General features: G+C 37.9%; 1 protein-coding gene across 3 annotated transcripts in view; it reads left to right on the top strand.

The window, feature by feature from the left end:
- syn2b (synapsin IIb) overlaps positions 1 to 19,843 on the top strand; it is a 52,619-nt gene that overhangs the window by 8,109 nt on the left and 24,667 nt on the right. For all 3 annotated transcript variants that reach the window (XM_088423827.1, XM_088423825.1, XM_088423826.1), the window contains exons 2-3: positions 17,075 to 17,132; positions 18,021 to 18,112. In XM_088423827.1, coding sequence (XP_088279953.1) covers positions 17,075 to 17,132; positions 18,021 to 18,112 — 150 coding nt within the window. The remainder of the gene's footprint in view (positions 1 to 17,074; positions 17,133 to 18,020; positions 18,113 to 19,843) is intronic.

A 19,843-nucleotide genomic window follows, 5' to 3' on the forward strand; every position in this document is an offset into this window, starting at 1 on the left:
CTCTCAATCTCCGCTAATTACCCAGATGGGCTACATAATTTACAAGCTGATGTTTGCATAAGGAGATGTAGTTTTCTGATATAGCCCAGCATCTATGTCTGCTAAACAATAGTTTCAACCGCAGAGCACTGATAATTGCACCGTTCACATGATCTATGTTTTCCTTGTGCCACAATTTATTCTGTGCGTGGCTTTCAGCTCCCTCCCAAGAGCCTGAGCCATTAGTGAATGCAATGGCAGTGGTTAAGTCAATACTTACCAACTAATCAGCATCAATTGAAGCTTTTGTAGTCAAGGTCCTCTGCGGCTGGATTACCCCTGATTTGTTTACCTTTAGACTTTTAGTTAATTTTGCCTGTGATGGGAAGTGGTCAATTTACATTTACGCAACTGTGTTTTTGAGCTGTGGCTCATGTTTATTTTTGCATATATATTATTACATTTGATCAATCTCATGGACAACCCGACACAAATTTCACAAAATGTATACAGGACTGAATATTTGATGATCTCATCTCAATTTACTCACAAATACACTTACTAAGAGTGACATTTTGACCTGTTTAGTGAAACACAAAAATGAGATGTATGCATTTGTGCGCCTTACATTTCCAGAATTCCTTTGACGTTTAAGAAATACTTTCCTCCAGCCTTTTGCTCAAAGTTTTAATTCTGGCATTTGATTTGGGTGTTCATCTAGGCCACAGGTGTCAAACTCAAGGTTTGAGGGCCAGATTCTACCCACCTCATCATTTTATGTGGCCTGCGAAATGCTGCTTTGATTTCAAGTTCTGGCTAAAATAACAAACTTGCAGGTTGCATTCAAATGTTAAAAGAAAAAAATACACATCTTTTTTATTCCCGGGCTGTTTTGCCGGCCTCTGATTTTAAAAGTACGTACGTGTGTTACGAACACCTTTAAAATTTATTTTACTTCACTGTCATAACCGGCCCCCTGACAGAAATTATAACTACAAATTTGGCCCATGCCAAAAATGAGTTTGTCTTCCCTGATCTAGGCAATGCTAAAATAGCATGAAGTGTAACACTTGGTAATAATTGCAAAACAGGTCGATTCAACAGAGTAGGATTGTTATGATAAACAAGTGGAAGCAGACATGCCAGACATTGCTTTCTTTAAAACAGAAATCTAATATACAGTATGAGCGGTTTGATTGTTGGACATTAGCTGAACAGACCTCCACTTCTCTCATCCGTAGCCTCTCAAGAAGAGAGGGGGCAGCCCTGTTTGCCACACAAAAACTCTGCCTTTTTTAAGGCCATCTGACTCCAACAGATCCCAAGTCTTCAGTCAAATAAGATAGATTAGAGATAACAACATATTGAGCTATCTTTACAGGGAATCACTGTAGAGTAGTGTTAAATCAACAAAGCGACCTTTTCTCCCAACCCTTCACAGTTTAAAACATATGGGAAAGGCCACCCTTTGGCGTAACAATACAAGAACAGGGGCATCGTTAGGCTTTATGTGTGGGCACTCTGCAGATAAACCAGTGACCATGCGTGAGGCGTACAGATACCGAAAAAGGCCATAAAGCATGCTGATCGGCCTTACAACTGCTGGTGTTACCATGGCAACAAGTAATCCTTTTCTCCTAACTTGAAAATACTGTAAAGTGTCCGGAGACCTAAAGGTGATCCAAGACTGAATTATGTGCTGGTGAACAATGAATTAATTACTGGTTATCGAATAAATTATACAGTATCCAACTAACACTGAATCTGAATTATTTGCGGGTGAACAATCAATTAATTATTGATTATCGAGTAAACTATACAATGTCAATTTGTCTGTCAATCTATATATATATATATATATATATATATATATATATATATATATATATATATATATATATATATATATACATATATATATATATATATATATATATATATATATATATATATCATCTAATGAATTTAAAGGCAGCACGGTAGACTTGGTTATCTTTTCTCACTGACTAATGCATATATGGACAGGCATGATGTACTTGTATTTGCATTATAATCGTCAACTCATATTTTATGCAGATGAGCTCCATCCAGTGTAATGGATCGTGCTCCGGAAGCTTCAGTAGACGTCAGACTTAATCGTGTCTGCTTAGTAATCATGGTTATAATGCCTTCAACTCGGCTACACTCTGTCAAATGAAAAAAAAAAAATCTGGCTCGCCATCTCACCTGTGACAGACACAAAAGCGACACGCTTATGAATTTCTGTGGCGACCATGACAGTTACACGTAGTTTCACAAAATCTCGCTTGCAAAATAAGTTACTCGTGATTGAGTATTGCATTGGTTGCATACATTTTTGCACTATCATAAGCTAACTGCTGTTTGAGTACTTTTGCGTAATCATTTTTGCTGAGTACCTACCTATCGGTTGAGTCTATATCTGTTATTCCCCTGATAGCAAACAAATGGTTACAAAGTTTTTCTGGCTAACACTTGGTTGAGTAGATTTGTGGATTCCTGCTTACTAAAAAAGAGCTGATCTATCTTGGTTTAAATTCCTGCTAATTCATAATTGGTTGACTATTTTTATAGCCTTATCTCACAAACTAACAAAATTTCCGTAGTTTTCATTTTCTACCACGAAACAGGTATGACATATTGAAGTTGAAGCTGAATGTATATTGAGGACCATAGAGTTTGTTTGTTTTTTTGACATCGGTGAATGTCATTAAAATACTTTTGAAAAAGAAAAAACAAACTAAAAAATTAACAGTTTAGAGCAGATTTGGGGTACATTCTTGGCATCAACTAAAAATAGGACTTCCAGAATTTTTTATATTTTTTTATAAAACGTGTAATACACTCAAAACAGATTGCTCCTGTTGCTATGGACACATACTTGTTAATATTTCAGAGGTTTACAAAAGAATGTGCCGCACTGTTTATCCTTTGTTTTGGTAGAAGTCAAATTGCTGTTTATGTTCTAACGTGCATTCATTGTGCACCCAGCAAAATCCATAAAGTTTTTTTTTTTTTTTAGCTACGCTTAAATGAAGCTAATTTGAATCTGCTCTGCAGTTGTGCAATGCAATTAGCAGACTGGGGCTAAAGAGATGCTCTCTTGTGCAGGCATACAGTATCTAATTAAGATTTACAACCTCACTTAGTTCCATCTCAGGGGCAACACAACTATAAGCTTTGTTTAGGGGATGCTGTTGTACGTTTATGATTTTTATGTTGACTTACTTTTCACCTGTGAAGCCCTTTGAGACTGCACTCATCATCTCTGCATTCGAATTATTAGTAGAGTCCAGAATTCAAAGCAAATATGGTGGAACGGCGTTTAACTGCTATGCTGCATGCACTGCGAATAACAAAGGCCCACATTTTACCTGACTTTATGGCCAAAGTCTTTAATTTTCAAATTGCACTACCTCAGGGGTGTTTGAGTTTCTAGACTCTCTTCTATAGCCATAATCATGAAAACAAGGTCATCGAATGATTGCGTCACTTCGATCCATTGTTACAACAATATGCTTCTCTTCCAAGAGTTTACTTTCATAATTGTTCCCCAGTGTTTGGTGCAGCCATCTAATAGCTCACAGGTTTGCTGCCCGAGGTCCTCCTGAATGAATTCTGAGGTTCTGGCTTTGATCCCAGAGCATAAACATGATGTAATCTGACCGTGTGTTAGCAGGGAGAAGCTTTTATGAAGCCCTGAATTTAGGAAACAGTTTTAAGATCAAAAATGATGTAAATCAGCGCTATTTGTTTTATTGATTGCGTGTGGGGTAATTCGAGGCGAGTAAGTTGGTTAAGAAAGAAAACGGAGTGACAAGAGGAGTCAGATGGGAGAGCCGTGATGATAACGGAAAAGTCATTAGAAGAGCGCGAACAGAATGCGCCTAGCGGATGTTCAAATCTATCTTAAGGATCTAATTTCTAGCCCTCAAAATCACTATTTGCTCCAATGGCTTCTCTTCAATACAGCAAATGAGAGGCTCTTATACGTCAGCAAATCAGATTGGCCTGAAGCCAGTCTGAGCTGCTCACTATTCACTATTGGTTTGGCCCACTCTGTATCTGCCCCTGAGGTATTGTTTTACAACCCACAGTAGGCTGAGCCCACCGCAATTGCTGCATTTAGAGTTGCACACGCTCCATGAAAAATCAGAACAGCTCACAAATTGTCTTTGAATAGTCAAGACAAAGCAGTTCATTTTGAGCACATTAAGGTACATTCGTTTATAACAGTCTCGCAAAATTGGTTGCACCAAACGAAACCAAAAAAAAATCCCGTTATACATTCGATTGTTTTAGAAGTATGTATTTTCAAACAAACATATGATTATGATCCTGTCTTCATGCGTCAGATCATTTGAACGAAGGAGAACAGAACTCATAAACTGAGGACCTCTGTAATTGTTAACATAAACAAGTGATATTTGTGTGAAATACAAAAAACGACAACATATATAATACTTAATTTTTTAGTGTCACTATAATAATGCACATCTGAAGAAAACTTAACAATATAATGGCAAAGGAGTCAATTTTTTGCGAAATGTTTAATCATGTTCCAATTAATGTGCTCTTAGTTTGAAAATAATAATGGACTGCTGCCCTTAAAAGGCATGACATTAGATTTTTATATAAATTAGCCATTCATGTACTCCAACCATTTACAACAGTTGTATACAAGTAACACAGGTGTCATTACTTATTACACGTAAGTCCGTACTATAGCCTTGTATCCTTAAATTCACAGTATAGCATGAAATTTGCTGAAAACAAAACATTTTTATCTTATTGTTTACCAACAATGATTGGATGAACAATGCAAAGACACATACATAATTGAATAGTTTGTTTTTAGAAAAATACATAAAATACATAGTATTACATAAATTAGGCATGAATGTGTTACGTATGACACCTATTCAACTGCTAGTAACATATAACACATATGATGAGAATGAATGTCCTCATCACTTCATTAATTACGTGATGCAATGCACTATTATTCATTATAATTTTTAAAATTAATCAGTTGATTAATCAGTAATCGGTTATGTAAATAAAAAAAAAAAATACCCCAAAAATCTGGATCGGATGATAAATATCCCTATCGATGGGGCCCTTGTTAATTTTATACTGCTGTGATTCATACTGCATGATGGCGTTATGTAGTTCTGTCAAGCCCACGATGTAAAAGCGTTATAAATCAGGTACTCAGTCACTCAAAAATCAGTCATCATTACTACGATAACTCAGAAAGTATGCTGTTCTCGTAATGACTTTTATTAAAGTCTGGCTTCAAGAATCTTTTTGAAATATCGGTCAACTGTTATTGAACTGCACTCCATCTCACCCGCCGTTTTTTTCCACCGTATTTCAATTTGGCATCCATTGTGCATCGCACTCATATTCATGCCGCAGGCCACATAAATCAAGGGTTAAGTAATTGAAGGCCTGCCATGATAGCTGGCCTTACGTTGGAAAAATCCTGATGAATCATTTCCATCGCACTAAAGAGATTAAGAGGAGAGGAAAGAACAATTCGGGGTGGCTGTTTTTCTGCCTGCGTGTTTCCGTATGTGGCGCAGCGGCACGATGCCAGCGTGGGCGGTTTCACACTGCCTGACTGCGTTGCATTCGTGACGTCGTGACGTCCGTGTTTGCATTTCACCCACCCCGGGGGGGAGGTCACGTGACATTTCTCTCAGTAAGCCCTTTTCACGATAACGGCCAAAAAGAATACGGCGAGCCTACACTTTGCTGAACGTGCGCTCAGCCGGCATGTCGTGATGGAAAATCGACCTCTTGAGCATCTACCAAACACCCCCATCTATTATCGTTTCAAGCTTGCCAAGGAGTTACACGTTGCGCACTATAAATGTTTAATGTCATTTCAAAAATGATGCACTACATTTAAGTATATGCATTTAAGTTACATTGATGCACTACATTTAAGTTTTCTTTTCCAGCGTTGATACTGATTATTAGTATTCACAAAGTGCAATAACCAAGATTTGGAGCCCATATTTTCAGTAAAACGAAAAATAATGGTGTCAAAATGTATTAAAGAAAATAATTCAAAAAAAACCTTCAATACTCAACTTTGTTGAAATGTCTTTAAGCATTGAACACATTTTCAAGTTTGTATAATATCATTCATCCATGCTGGAGCCTATCCCTGCTGTCTTCCCAGCTGGGGTACATCCTGAACTGGTTTGCAGCCAATTGCAGGGCACACACAGACAAATCACCTTCGCATTTCGAGTCTTCAATATACCTACCATGGATGTTTTTGTAATTTGGGAGAAAAATTCAGAATAACCGAAATGGTGAAATTTTCCTGATCTTTGCTTCCATTTCAAATAAAAAGGTCCAGAGTGTTCCAATCTTTTAAAATGAACTAGAAAAGTAAACAAATACTGGTAGCGCTCTGAAGTTAACAGTTTTAAATTGATTTATTATCAACATGAGACAACTTGCCCCACAGTGTTTGTTCATTCCATTGAGTCTGCCTTGGGGTTTGCCATTTGGCTGCAATTCTCTATAATAGTCCTTTTATTTTATTTCAGTCATTGTCATGCTGTACCAAGAATCTTCACTTACCATTCCATTTATCCTTTTATTGGATTGCTTTATATTCATGGCCTAGAAATCTTGTTCATACAATTCCTGCCAATATGTGAAATGTTCCAATGAAATGAGAAGCCACACATTTTTCGTTCAAATTTGTGTGTTTTCTTTATTTTAGATGTTTAGATGTTTATGCATATTTGTAGTTTATTCTAAATAACCTTCAAATTGTATAACGTTTTCCGGGGGTACTGTACCGTTGTAATTACAGTAGCACTGTCATCGTCTTGTTATGAATCGAACCCTTTGCTGTACAGATTTGTTCTTGTATTCTTTACAAGAGAGTATGCATATGCAATTTGAGGCTTTTAAAATCACAGCACATCACGGCCATTAAATTAGCCGGAATAAAAAACAACACTAACACTGCAATGGCAAAGGAGGCAGCAAAGGCAAGAAAAAGCAGCAGCCGAGCAGTGACAACGCTTCTATCGCCTGTCTGTGATGTCACAAGGTGTTTGGAGAATGGATGTCAAGGATAATAAGAAATGAATGGGGGAGGGAGAAATACTGCAAGGCCGGGTTGCTGTTCGCCCTATCGAGATACGGGGAGGAGAGGATGCTTGAGATAGCAAGTGTAAGCAAGAAGAAATGTGGAGTGTGCATTGCCAGGGCTTGTGTATGTGGGCGTGTGACTAGAGACAAGGTTTTTTACTGGATAGTAACGGAAAAGATCCGCGACACGTGTCTGAGTGGTCCGACTGAGCGCCATGGCGCACGACCGCCCCGGGGAGGCTGCCGCACTCAGCCGTGTCACGGCTCAACACACACACATATACACAAATGACAGCGTATGACCTGGCGAGTGAGGGAACATGGGAAATGAAGGGAAGATTAGGCCAGCATGACTGTTTTACCTGTAAATGTCACACAAAAGTCACCAGTTGCCTCATTGACTAGACAGAAATTGGATTCCATTTTCTTATTAAAAAAAAATTAGCAAGTCAAAAGGATTCACCTTGATTAAAGCCTAATCAGAGTTTCCTTTCGAAAAACATTCTACATGTTAGAAGATAATTGCTGAATGTAAACAGGAAAAAGACCAATCAAAACAAAACAATTATTGGCTTTGGGAGGTGAGTCTATTTCTAGCTGAATGCAATGAATTCATTTACGTATGTAAATTCAGTTCTTTCATTGCTATCATAATAATCATAATGGTGTGTCATGTTCAAGATCTGTTTGTTCACGGTTGTGAGGTTATCATCACATTTTCCTGTCACTTCTGGTATTTGTTTTCCCATTGAAAGTAATGATCCCATGGGATAGCTAATCAATTAGCAAATTATTTGATAATCATTTGTGATAATCAAGTGATCATTATGAGAAACTGTTTAGTTTGACATTTTTCACAAGCTGTGAATTATTAATAAATATACACATCTTTACATATAATGCATGTAAGTAGACTTAGTATTGTTTTGGATGGTCAATTAAAAATAAAACTTTTGCATTTTTGCTCTTTGTTCCGACACCAATATTTGAGCTTAGCTTAATGCAATGTCAATTTTAAATGTCCTGATTTTGAATAAAGAAATGGGAGTGGAAATTGTTTTCCCCAATTCATCAATTAATCAACAAATGAATTGATCCATTATTAAAACAATGGTCAATTGATCAATTGAAGACTTCAACACAGCATCTTGAGGATATATGTCGTTCTCTCTTTCCGTCACTCTCAAATCTCCATATTGCTCTCACACTCCCTGTATGACATTTTGGAAGTTGGAGTGAGCCAGTCAGGGGAAGCAGAGTCATCTGTTGGCCTAATTAGCAACTTGGAGAACAAGCGATAAAACACAGAATGGCCCATTGGTGAAAGTACCCATTTGTGCAGTTAAAAAAAAAAAAAAAAAACTTTCTTTTGATGAAAGCAGTTTATCTGCTGTGCATTATATATGCCCACTAAATAAAAAGGCCTAGTTCCATTCTATTAGGTATACATTACTAATCAGTGAGAGTCTGAGATACTGGGGAAATGTAATTCCGCAACAGCTTTGCAAAGAGATGTTTTTTTTTTTGTTTTTTTTTTCCCAGACAGGATGAACTCACCATCATGGTGTGGATGAAATATCTGTAATCCATCAGTACATTCTGTCCAAGCACATACAGGACGCTTAGCTTTGCAACTTAACCAAATTGCAATTGTGCTGGGAGCTAAGCCTGGTTGTTTACAAATCTGAGACATTTTAATTTAATGGTATTATCTAAAGTTCTGTGCACAGCAGCAACCATACCGCATTATATCAAATATAACTCTACCCAGAGATTTATTTTGTATTTATTATGGTGTCTTAAAGTATTAATGTGTAATATTTAGACTATTATTCATTTTCAAAACCCACTATAAATTTCATCAAGGTGTAAATAAATGTGCTCAATCCAACCAACATATTTTTTATATATACTCATAGCTCTATTAATCGCTATTGATATTACATGAGGAGGCATTCGTGTTTTTTTTTTTTTTTTAAGCTACATAAAGCGAATGAAAACTTGAATGAGAACATAATTCAAATCACGTTTTGGATGTCACTTTGTGTCTTGTGTGCAGTCGAGCGAGTGTTTGATTTGTATGTCAATCGTGAATAAAAGATGGCGAAGGAAGAGAAGAGGGGTGCGGAGGGGGCGGCATAAGGATAAATTGGATGACTAGTTATTCTACACATTTCAGTTCATCCACATTTTCAAAAGAAAACACCAGCAAAGACATTGTGATTCAATACGAATTTACCTTATAGCATGTGGCGTCCTGTAAATACGGCACACATTTAAAATGTTCACTTTTGAGTGATTCTATCCGGTATAATGTGTCTAAAAACATCCCCTTATGTTTTCTTTTTTTTTGCTGTGGGAGAATGTGTCACCAATTTTATCCGTGCACTTAATGACCCTTGATAATTGTCACCAAGGGATGAAGCAGGAACCCGGCCAATAACCAGACCTTATGGGAGGATTGATAGCACTGTGTGTAATGCTGCTTGAAATCTGGCAAAGCTTTTTTGGTCTTTATTGTCTTTTTACTTTTTGGCAGGGAAACACCCTCATTTTCAAACTTTTTTAAAAGCATGTATGCATTTGATTTTATTGTGAGGAAGCGCTCCACGATACTAGATGTTTATTTTCAATCTCAGAGCCAAAGAGCTTGATCAGAACACCTGAACTGAACTCATGAACAATAACCCCACCAACTCAAAAACACAGGAACAACCAAAACCGAAAAACAAAAACAAAAAAAAAAGAAAAAGAAAAGCCCCGATAGCAACCATCTACAAACAACAACAGAACTTGATAGATACATCCAAGTTATTGACAAAAACTGCATATTTATATTTAAATATATATCATAAAATAATGACAGTGTCACTATAAACAATCCATAATGGCTCTGTTTTAGATGTTTAAGTTTTAACCAGTAGAGGAAAAACAGGAAGTTGTTGACCTCATAGTAGCTAACAGACTTAGCTTCACTCTCAAGTGTACTTATGTAATATTGTTAAAGCATCTACAAGTAACCTGAAAGACTATTACATGTGACATGTACATGTAACGTTATGTATGTTTGAACTAAATTGTAGTCAGAACTTCTTGACCTTACGTGGTAATCGCTAGTGTGCTAAAGTTAGCAATTGCTAACCACCCAGCTAAGGCAAATTCATTTGCGGTAATCCAATCATTTGTTCTAATAATAAAAGGCCAATCAATTTTATACAGATTCACTGGGGACAGCCTTAGATGAGACTCTGTGAAGAAATGGAGCACTCTGGTGTGAAACGCCACAGATTTTTTAGACATAGTCACAAATTTTGCCAGAAGTGGAATTGGTATGGGTATCTGTGACCACTGTCACACACACATGTGAGATGGAATTTGGCACAAGGCTGTTTTGGAATGGGGCTTCTGTGTTAAAGAACTTGGCTACTATGCCAAAGCATCTGGCTCTCGGTTAGTGTACAGGCCCAGGGTGGATATTGATCTCCAAGTGTCCACTTTCAGCAAGGACAGTAAACATAAACTTGCTGCTTTTACAAAAATTACATCGCTGGCCTGTCGACAGCTGCCTCCATTCAGCCTGCTGAAATTGCACGTTGTCATTGTATGATATATTAATGTTGCTACTTTTACAGATTGGGCTTTGGTGTGCCAGGAACGTCTGTTCACTCCAAATCAGCAAAAATATCTGTTCTTGAAACCAGCATACTGCTGAAAACAAGACTGCGCACGAGAGACAGACAACTTTTTTTTTCAGTCACAGCTACGATCGGTTGATCCCAAACTGTACATTACAGTCATGTTCATCTTTTAAACATAAATTTTGTCATGTTGTTTTCATGACATCTTGCTGGCACACAAATGCCGAATAATCATACGCATTTTGGATCTTAGGGTTTAATTGCGGTTCATGGCTATCGCGTTGGCAAATATTCCCTCTGGAGAAAGATTATCAAGCTCTTAATGGCTTCGTGCTCTGCTGTGCTCACCAGCTAGTCGCTACCTTCATCTGTTTGCTAATTGGGTCTGCGCACAGTCGGCTATGGACAGTTTTGCAGAGCTTTTTGTGGGGTGCGGCACAATGCTGCCGTGGGGAACACTATGTTTAAAAGACCTTAAATGCTGCTTTTTGCATCTCATGTGTGCTAGCCTTGGAGTGCTCATTGTTTGTTTTTGTTCTTTTTTTTAATATTTTCAAAAACTTTGCCATGTGCTAAGCTGAGCAGTCAGTGAGTTATTTTTTTGTTTAGCAATTGAGTATTGTCTGAAATTAGTGTCTGGGTGCTTTTATTTTCTGCACTGTGGATTAGTAGGTGTTTCTGAAAAGGTTAAGCACTGATTCATGTGGATAGTGTCAGGGTTAAGGTTTATGTGTACAAAATTAGTTTTACAATTATTCATCATTTGATAATTGTATCATCATGTCTTGTATCACCAAGGCTTCACCCATTATGAGACATTGTTTGTGTCCATAAGGTCTTGACTGGAGCTGTGAGGACCCACAGGGATGCTGTTTCTCCATATGGACAATCGGGCTTGTGTTGAGTCCTCATTTAAAATAATTTTATACATAAGGGGTTCAATTTCACAAGGAGCATTGTTTTTGTGAATCATTGTTTGGTAAATAATAGTTTATTTGAACTCTATTGTATGTACAGAGTGGCGGCTTGGTGGCACCTTGATGTCAATAACATAAGTATGTTTATAGAACTATAAGGGGAGCCTTCCATTCCAGCCAAGCCAAACTGTGAAATCCAAGTAAGACCAGAGTAAGACACATTTTTAAATACCTCAGTCCTCATCCATTTATTGGGGAAATTATTTATTTATTCAAATGTGTTAAAACCGCAGACGGCTACCTTACTAATATCTGTAAATTTCCTGCATAACAACATAGCCGCACTAGTACAGAAATATTAATTTGTGATTCATTTCCATCAGCGCTGTCGCTGTGCCAACATTGGTCATAGACAGGTATACAGTACTAGTCTCTTTATCCCCGTAGTCTTTAGCCCATTTCAACACTATTCAATTGCATGTGGTTGATGGATTTATACACACATATAACAAAGCTGCGCAATAGACGATGTGATAACACATTTGTCAATTTGAGTCAGGGCCACTATCTGAGGAATGACAATCTTATGAGAGCAGCACAGTTATATTCGCATAGTGCTTAGTACATCCGCATTTCATTTTTGAGGTTTTGAGTACAGGAGAAACAATTGACGGGAGCAGAAGAGAGCAGGATTATCTATCAGAAAGAAAAAGAACCTCAGACAAACGAGCAGCCATTTGTAGCAGGACAGGATTTTATTTATTAAAGATATTTTCTGTGGTTATGGAACAGGACAGGAGTAAAACTCCCGTTTCACTCTCTTGTGACAACATATATTTACACAGCACAAACTAGTTGATTGAAGTCTTTTGGAGCCTTGTAAACCGAGGACGCCTCGTATTGTTTGTTTTTGTAGAATGCTGCCATTTCCCCGGCTGCAAAAAGATTCCTGTTTGCCACAGTGAGTTGCATGCTCACCTTTGATTCACCTTGTTGAAAGATGAATCACCTCGCTCTTCCTACCGCAATCAGAATGAACAAGGCTGCACTTTAGAGACGTGTGCTGCCGGCCACTCATGAGTTGTAACTCTCATTTTCACCGTGACAGACTGTCCACCTGCTGCAATGCTAGTAGAAATGCAATAATCACGGGAATGTGGAAAAAGAAAGCACAAAGTGTACCCCAGTGTACCATTGTGATGGCAGGACTATAAATTGTCTTTTGAGGAAATGAGTTTAATTTTCCATTAAAATCAATATGATTGACAAAGGCTTATTCTAGTGTCATGGATAAATGTCACTGTTTTACGCATTTTAATTAAATTTCATTTCCATATTTATGAAACAGTGGCATTAGAATTTTCAGGAAATTCTGGGTGATATTTTACAAAGGTTATTTCAAGTTTTAGCAACAGAAAAAGATGACTTGGATTCATAAACCCAACATATTGTAGCCCTACTCATTTCTATGGAAAGGGAGCTCTTTTTTACCTCCTCCTTTACATTGTTATTAACAGTATGCATTTTTTTCACATTAAATAAGCTCCTTAAATTGAGTCCCAAAATGATCAAAAATTGACCTTCATGTAAATACTTTTTGAGGGGAGAATTCTTCGCCTTTCGTTGATATGAAATGTAAAAATATGTTCTTATCTCAAGGCAGACACCACTGTATAATGAATTACATATTCATCCTCTTACCTTTTGAATGTACCTCACTCTCATCTCAAGAAATGAGGAAAACAACATGCTGGAGAAGGTGTTATGAAGTAGGTGGGGGGAAGGATTGGGGGGCGGAAAACAAGATGATACGGTAGGTGAGTGAGGGGGAAAAATGTGACGTGGAAACAAAGCTGTCAAATTACAAGGATGAAATAAAAAAGATGAAACATCTCTACTAATGGCTCTCTTGGACAGCAGCAACAATACACAGCTCGCTTGCAAATCTCTCATTATCTGCATGCGGGAAGAATAATCAAGACCGCCGTTACCAAGATATTCCCTCAGTATGCTTTTATTTCTTCCCTAAAGTGCCGTCAATGGAAATGCAAACACACGTGCATGCACCAGAAGGAATTTTCTGTCCAGTCTCATTTCTGTCTCAGTCATTTCCATGTTAACCCCGTGTTTTTCCAATGGGGGTATGTGAAGGCACTTCAGGGGGTACATGAGATTTGGGTTTCTGCAGGTGTCAGCAAATCAAATTAAAAACTTTTTGATGCTGCGACAGGAACAGTATATTTTCAAATTAAAAGCAAATTAACTAGAACAATAAGTATCGTATTGCTCAATTGTTTTATAGTGACTCCTTTGCAAACTGGTGTGTGCCTTTATTTTGTGGAGTCGTAAATATGTTTGCATTGTTTGCGTGACGGTGATTGCTCAGGGAGCTGAGTTCAAATCCATCTCGCTCCGGCCTTCCTGTGTGGAGATTGCATATTCTCCCCGCGTGGGTGTATTGGACACACTAAATTGTCCTAAGGTCTGATTGGATGTGTGAATGGTTGTTTGTCTCTGTGTGTCCTGCACTTGAGTGGAATAATACAGTAGTGCCTTGCGGTACACCATTTCCAGACTACAGTGCAATTTGTTAGCTCATTTAGGATTTGTTGCATTATCTGTTTGCCTTCAGCTAAACAGACGGTCATGTGCGCGTTTTAAATACACAAAATGCACATGAAGCAAAATTCAACAGTTATGGGTGAAAGTACTATCCATGCTTTTACCATCTTTATGGGTTACCAATCATCATGGCAGTTTAAACTTCTAGCTAAGCATCCTCAGTCGTGACACACCTCATCTTTGGAATACTAGCGTGGTTGCTGAAAATACACACAGAGGTGTTTGGAGCCTCACTGTGCTGCCGCTTAAATAATTCAAGCAAAGTCCTCACCCCGGGGGAGCTCGCTGAAGCCAACATGGCTGATTTGAGACTTGCTACACCGGTGCAGGCAATCAGAGCCCCGCGTCTTTTCACTCAAACACTCGTTGACGTTAAAGGACACGCACCGCAATCAACAGTGACCCCGAGAAGCTGTCGTTGAATTTTAACAGGCCACACAGATGTCCCCTGGGAATCGTTTATAGACTGGGCGCTTTACAGACTAGCTAGAGCCCATTCTTTCCATTTAATAGGCTTTTACCAACCATCGGGATAGAAGTTACATTTGTTTCTTGGGTTGGCTATTGCAGAGTATTATTGCGATATTTTAATGATTTTAACAGCTCTGTAGATTATATCCTCAATTAGTGCACAGTGTTTATGTTTGGGATCTCAAAAAAACCAAAGAAAATGAGACAACGCTTACACAATAATCAATAGTTTGGGGTTACAAAAACATGTTGTAGCGAAGGCAAGCACAAAGCAGCGATATTTTCGTATCTTCAATGACGTCCATACATTTTTGTTCTGGTCTTCCCTCGGTTCGCCTGTATTGATCCGTCTGGCGTAGACCACACACCCATCCAAGGCTTTCTCAGACTCCTGGACTCCATCGATCAATAATGAAAGTGAGGCTGCAACAAATGATCCTGAAAATTGAGTCAACGGAGCTCATTGCATCAATTTCACCAAGCACTGAGCTGTAGACGAAATCAACATAAACCTATACATATAAAACCTGCTCAATAAACTATTGAACATTCTGACAGTTTATCCCTACTGACTTAAAGTACACTTCCTGTACTGGCGGGTAGTCACGTGGCGCAAATAGATGAAGGATCATTCACATGTGCTCCTGTGGTAAATCTGGAGACTTCACTCAACGTGCGAAAGGCATTCGGAAGATGTTACCAGTGTAACAAACATGCTAACCGCGGTGCTGCCGATTACGATTGCCAATTTCGCCTGACCATGCTGATTGAAGGCCTAGAAATGTATTGAATAAGCCCAAATCAATACATCAATTAACTTTCTATCCGGCGCGCTCAACAATATGCTGCATTTCAACTCAATTAAATGCACGATTAACTTCATATCATGAAGTCAACTTTTGAATTTATGAGTATGCTCGCACTTTCTTGTCATTCTGTTCATTTCTGTTGTGGTAGATCATCATTAACAAGAACAGTGGAGCGATGACATTCTGTATACAACATGTCTACCATACCATCCATTATCAAAGTTGCAGTTCTTGACATGAAAATCTGCGGCATACGTTTAGACTTGGTGATGCAGCATGAGCTGTTTTCCCCAGGCTATTTTGGTCTCTCCTGTTCCGAATAATTTTAAACAATTGTATGTTTAAAGTGGCTTACATTTAGTGTAAGTGTGATGACAGCTGTTGTGTTTGTCAGGAAAGCATACATTTTGCAATTTAGGGGGAAATTGTTCACACATATTGATCCCCATGGGACATCGCATGTGAAAGTCACTTATTAATTACCATAAATATAGAAATACTTTGGGAAAACATGTGCCTCGACAATTCCAATGTCAGATGCTGTTTATTGATTTCTTACAAGCTCCCTCGTCCTTGGGTTTTTTTTTTTTTTTTGTTAAATCACAGATGGTCTCATCCTAATGAACCTCACTAACGAGCAAGAATTCTGGAGGGAAATGTTATGTACATTTTTAATTTAGGCAGGCGGCTAGGATTGCATATTAACTTGTTTTTATATACGTATAAATATATTTTCTAGTATACAAGGCACATTGTGTGCATGCAATATATTACACAAGAAAAGATGGTGGTAAAGAGGCATTATGAAGCCACGCAGCATCAGGTGCATGAATAACAAAGAAGAAAAGAGGGGGTGAATAAAAAGCATTTCCACCAACTTGTTCATTGTTGCTTTATTTAGCCTCAGTTTGTTGGCTCCTGATGCACGTAATGAAAGCCATCTGCGAACAATTTTACAGCACTGTGTATAATAATAAAAACGTCCCGAGCAGCTTGGCCGGCAGCCCCATCATCAGCCTCATCGATCTGCCCGTGTCTTCACTTGTAATCTGTTCAAACATCCATCTTCAGCAAAGTGGCAGCCAAATACAGGAAGTCATCTTCCAAGGGCGCTGGTTGACTGGACGTATTCATCATTCAAAATCATATGTATCAATCAAATCTTGCTGATCGCTCTGTCTGAAATGATATTTTCTGATACGGTGATGTTGGAAAGTGTTTCACCCTTTCCTGATTTCTCATAAATGTCTCTCATTGTCAGTCAAATTTGAATATTGGATAAAAACAACAACCCACACAAGTAAACACAAAATGAGATTGTACGTAGATTGTGTTTATGTGTTATGTTTATGACGGAGAAAAAGTGTTTTTTATATTCCTCATACTGGTATCCACGTTCTCTGTGATCATTTCAATAAAAGTGTATGACGTCCACTAGAGGGGAGTGTGGAACACTGACAGAAAATGAAAACCTATTCCTTCTTTTCTCTACCAGGGCCAAAGTCTTTCGGGGAAAGAAGATTTTCGGGGAGTATGACATCAAAGTGGAGCAGGTACCTCAAAGCCACTGCAGCAATACTACTACTGCTAAAACAATAATGCTAATAATGGCAATAATAATAATGGCAACTATAATCATCCATTTAATATGAGGTATTTTATATGAAAAGCGATTGTTTTTTTTTTTAATTTTTAAAAATCGTCTTGGGGAAGTGGATCAAATATTGAACAGTGCTAACCACTGTGTGCGACGCTATAAATGCATAAACAAAAACAAAATAATTCAGTTTGATGTATAAGTAATTCTATATTGTCTATAATTCTAAATTTCATCTATATTCTTTTATACATAATTGTTTAAAATGTTGTTACAAACGCACAAAAAATAGGGAAATAAAGTTAAACGTTATCTCTGGATATTAATGAATCATTTATTCAGTTTAAAGAAAATTAACTCAGTTAATTAACTCAGTTCTATGTACTTCCTGTAGCAGTTGGCTACATTTGCAATCAAACAGAGGAGCATGATTCGCACAATTACAACAAAAAATGTACGTTCATGTAGTTTTAAGTTCAAAAAGTTGCTCAATGACTCTGCACACTTTGCACAGCCACGATCAAACCATATTAGTTGAAGGTATTTAGTATACCATCTCAGAGCAAAAAATACCTCCACTGGGAAGTTTTGAGAATCGTTTCTTATGAGAGGACGAACTGCCTGTAACCATTTTGTTGAACAGAATCGTTTTACAGACCGTTCCAACAGTCCGTAGAAATAAATATTCTTTATGTAATGATTTTATGTTAATTTCAAGAAAAAATGCATTTAATTTGGAAAATTTTTCAAGCAAGTAGAATTATAACTACTGTAAGTATAACATTGCTCTGACCGTAATATATGTTAATAATTCAAAGGCATCGTGTCTGCTGTCTCCTTCCAGGCCGAATTCTCGGACATCAATCTCATTGCGCATTCAAATGGAACTTGCACCGTGGACATGCAGGTCATCAGAGGCGGTGCTAAAGCAGCCAGGTGAATACTGTGCACACATCAAATCATGGTGATCTCAGATTCGCACACATTCGTATTCCCCCCGGAATATTGCTGGTGGTAAAGCATGTCTTGAGAGCCTCCCACAGGAAGTGAGGGCAACAGTAGTGTAATTGCGTTTTATGTCTGCTTGGTATGCACAGTCATGCTTTGTTTATGATGAGAAATGCTAAGAGGTGAGAGAGAAGCGGCTATATCGGAGCAGATGTAGTTGTTTATACATCAATGTGAGTCAAATGCAATGATTTTGTAAATGGATTTGAGTCTTCTCTAAATAATCAATCTAATGATCAATTACTAGCTCTAGTTATAGCAGCTAGATCATGAATGAGCATGAGATGCTAATATAGACGTCCTTAATTTTGATTTTGAGAGTTGTGTCCTGAATCCAAATTTTACTTATGTTGGGTCCACAGCCTGTTTTGCTTTAGTCCAGCAAACCACTTGTTTTGCTTCATGTGTACAGCATGTCAATCAATTTGTTATCATGGTAATTAGGGAAAAAAAAAAAACATTCTATGTGGAGAAGCACTGGAGATACATTCAATGGCCACTCACAAAGTAGGACATCTCAAAATTCATCCAATGCACTAAAAAGCCATTTCAAGTATGTGAGCATATTGCAGTGGATATGTGGAAACATTTATTATTTCTTTGGTAAACCAACATCAGATCAGCCGCATGTCACCTTGAGCAGTAAAGGTAGAGAATACAAATTTGACTAGATTCATGGTGATTACACTGAGCTGTTTAGCGCTATTGTCATCCAAAATATCATTTGGAATTAGCTAAAGTAATGAAAACCACAGGTCACAAGATTGACCAGCGATTATATATTATGAATAGTTCCGGGTGAGAATTAATTGCATATATCATTTTCAAAAAACCTCTGGTATCCCAAGTTGTTTTTTGAAACTCTAGTCACCCTATGCTAAAATGAGTATTTTTCTTGTTCAACTGGACAAATTTCTTGCATCAAATGTATAACACTAGCCATACACCATCCAAATGAAGGTCTTTTGTTCACAAAAAGTTGCTGAAACTAGTTCTGGACAGTAGATTGAGACTAATGCTATATGCTAACATAACATTTTAGATTTCTCGTCAAAAAGCGCTAATGGACAACACAATGTAGTCACGCAGTCACACAAAATCCAAACTTTGCAATCGGTAATCTCCTAATTTTTCATTTTCGACTTTCTCCCTCGAACAAAAATGGTTGCCAAAGCTCTTAACCGTGATCCGAAGGAAGCCGGGATGACCTTGTGCTTGTTGGTCACATCTTATTAAAATGTAGGTCTGCCCTTTCCTTCTCGTGAGTAATGAAGAGATTAGGCTGTCCCGTTAATTGCTGTGTCCTCTCCCACCAAGCACTTGAGCTTCCTCAGAGTATCTGATTAGTATTCTCAATGCACAAACAGCTGGTGGTGGTCACACAGAGTAAGACGTTTCCTTTCCTTGTCTTGCTTTTGTAGCCACACCACACTTAAGCATTATATTTTTGGATATTTTCGAAGCTTTTATTTGGTGCATATTTGGCGATAAACGAAAAAAAAAACCCACGAGTGCTCAGTCGACATTGATCTGCAAGTGGGTTGAGTTTCCATGATGATTTGTTGAATCCCATTTTCTATGCAGTCTACCATTCAGGAACCTGATTGGACAGAATATGGCTCACTTAGGAAGCATTCTGAAGTTTTTCTCAGGGATGGG

The sequence above is a fragment of the Hippichthys cyanospilos genome, chromosome 9, assembly GCF_059441005.1.
Source record: "Hippichthys cyanospilos isolate Australia breed blue-spotted pipefish chromosome 9, RoL_Hcya_1.0, whole genome shotgun sequence".
In the NCBI taxonomy this organism is placed as follows: Eukaryota; Metazoa; Chordata; class Actinopteri; order Syngnathiformes; family Syngnathidae; genus Hippichthys; species Hippichthys cyanospilos.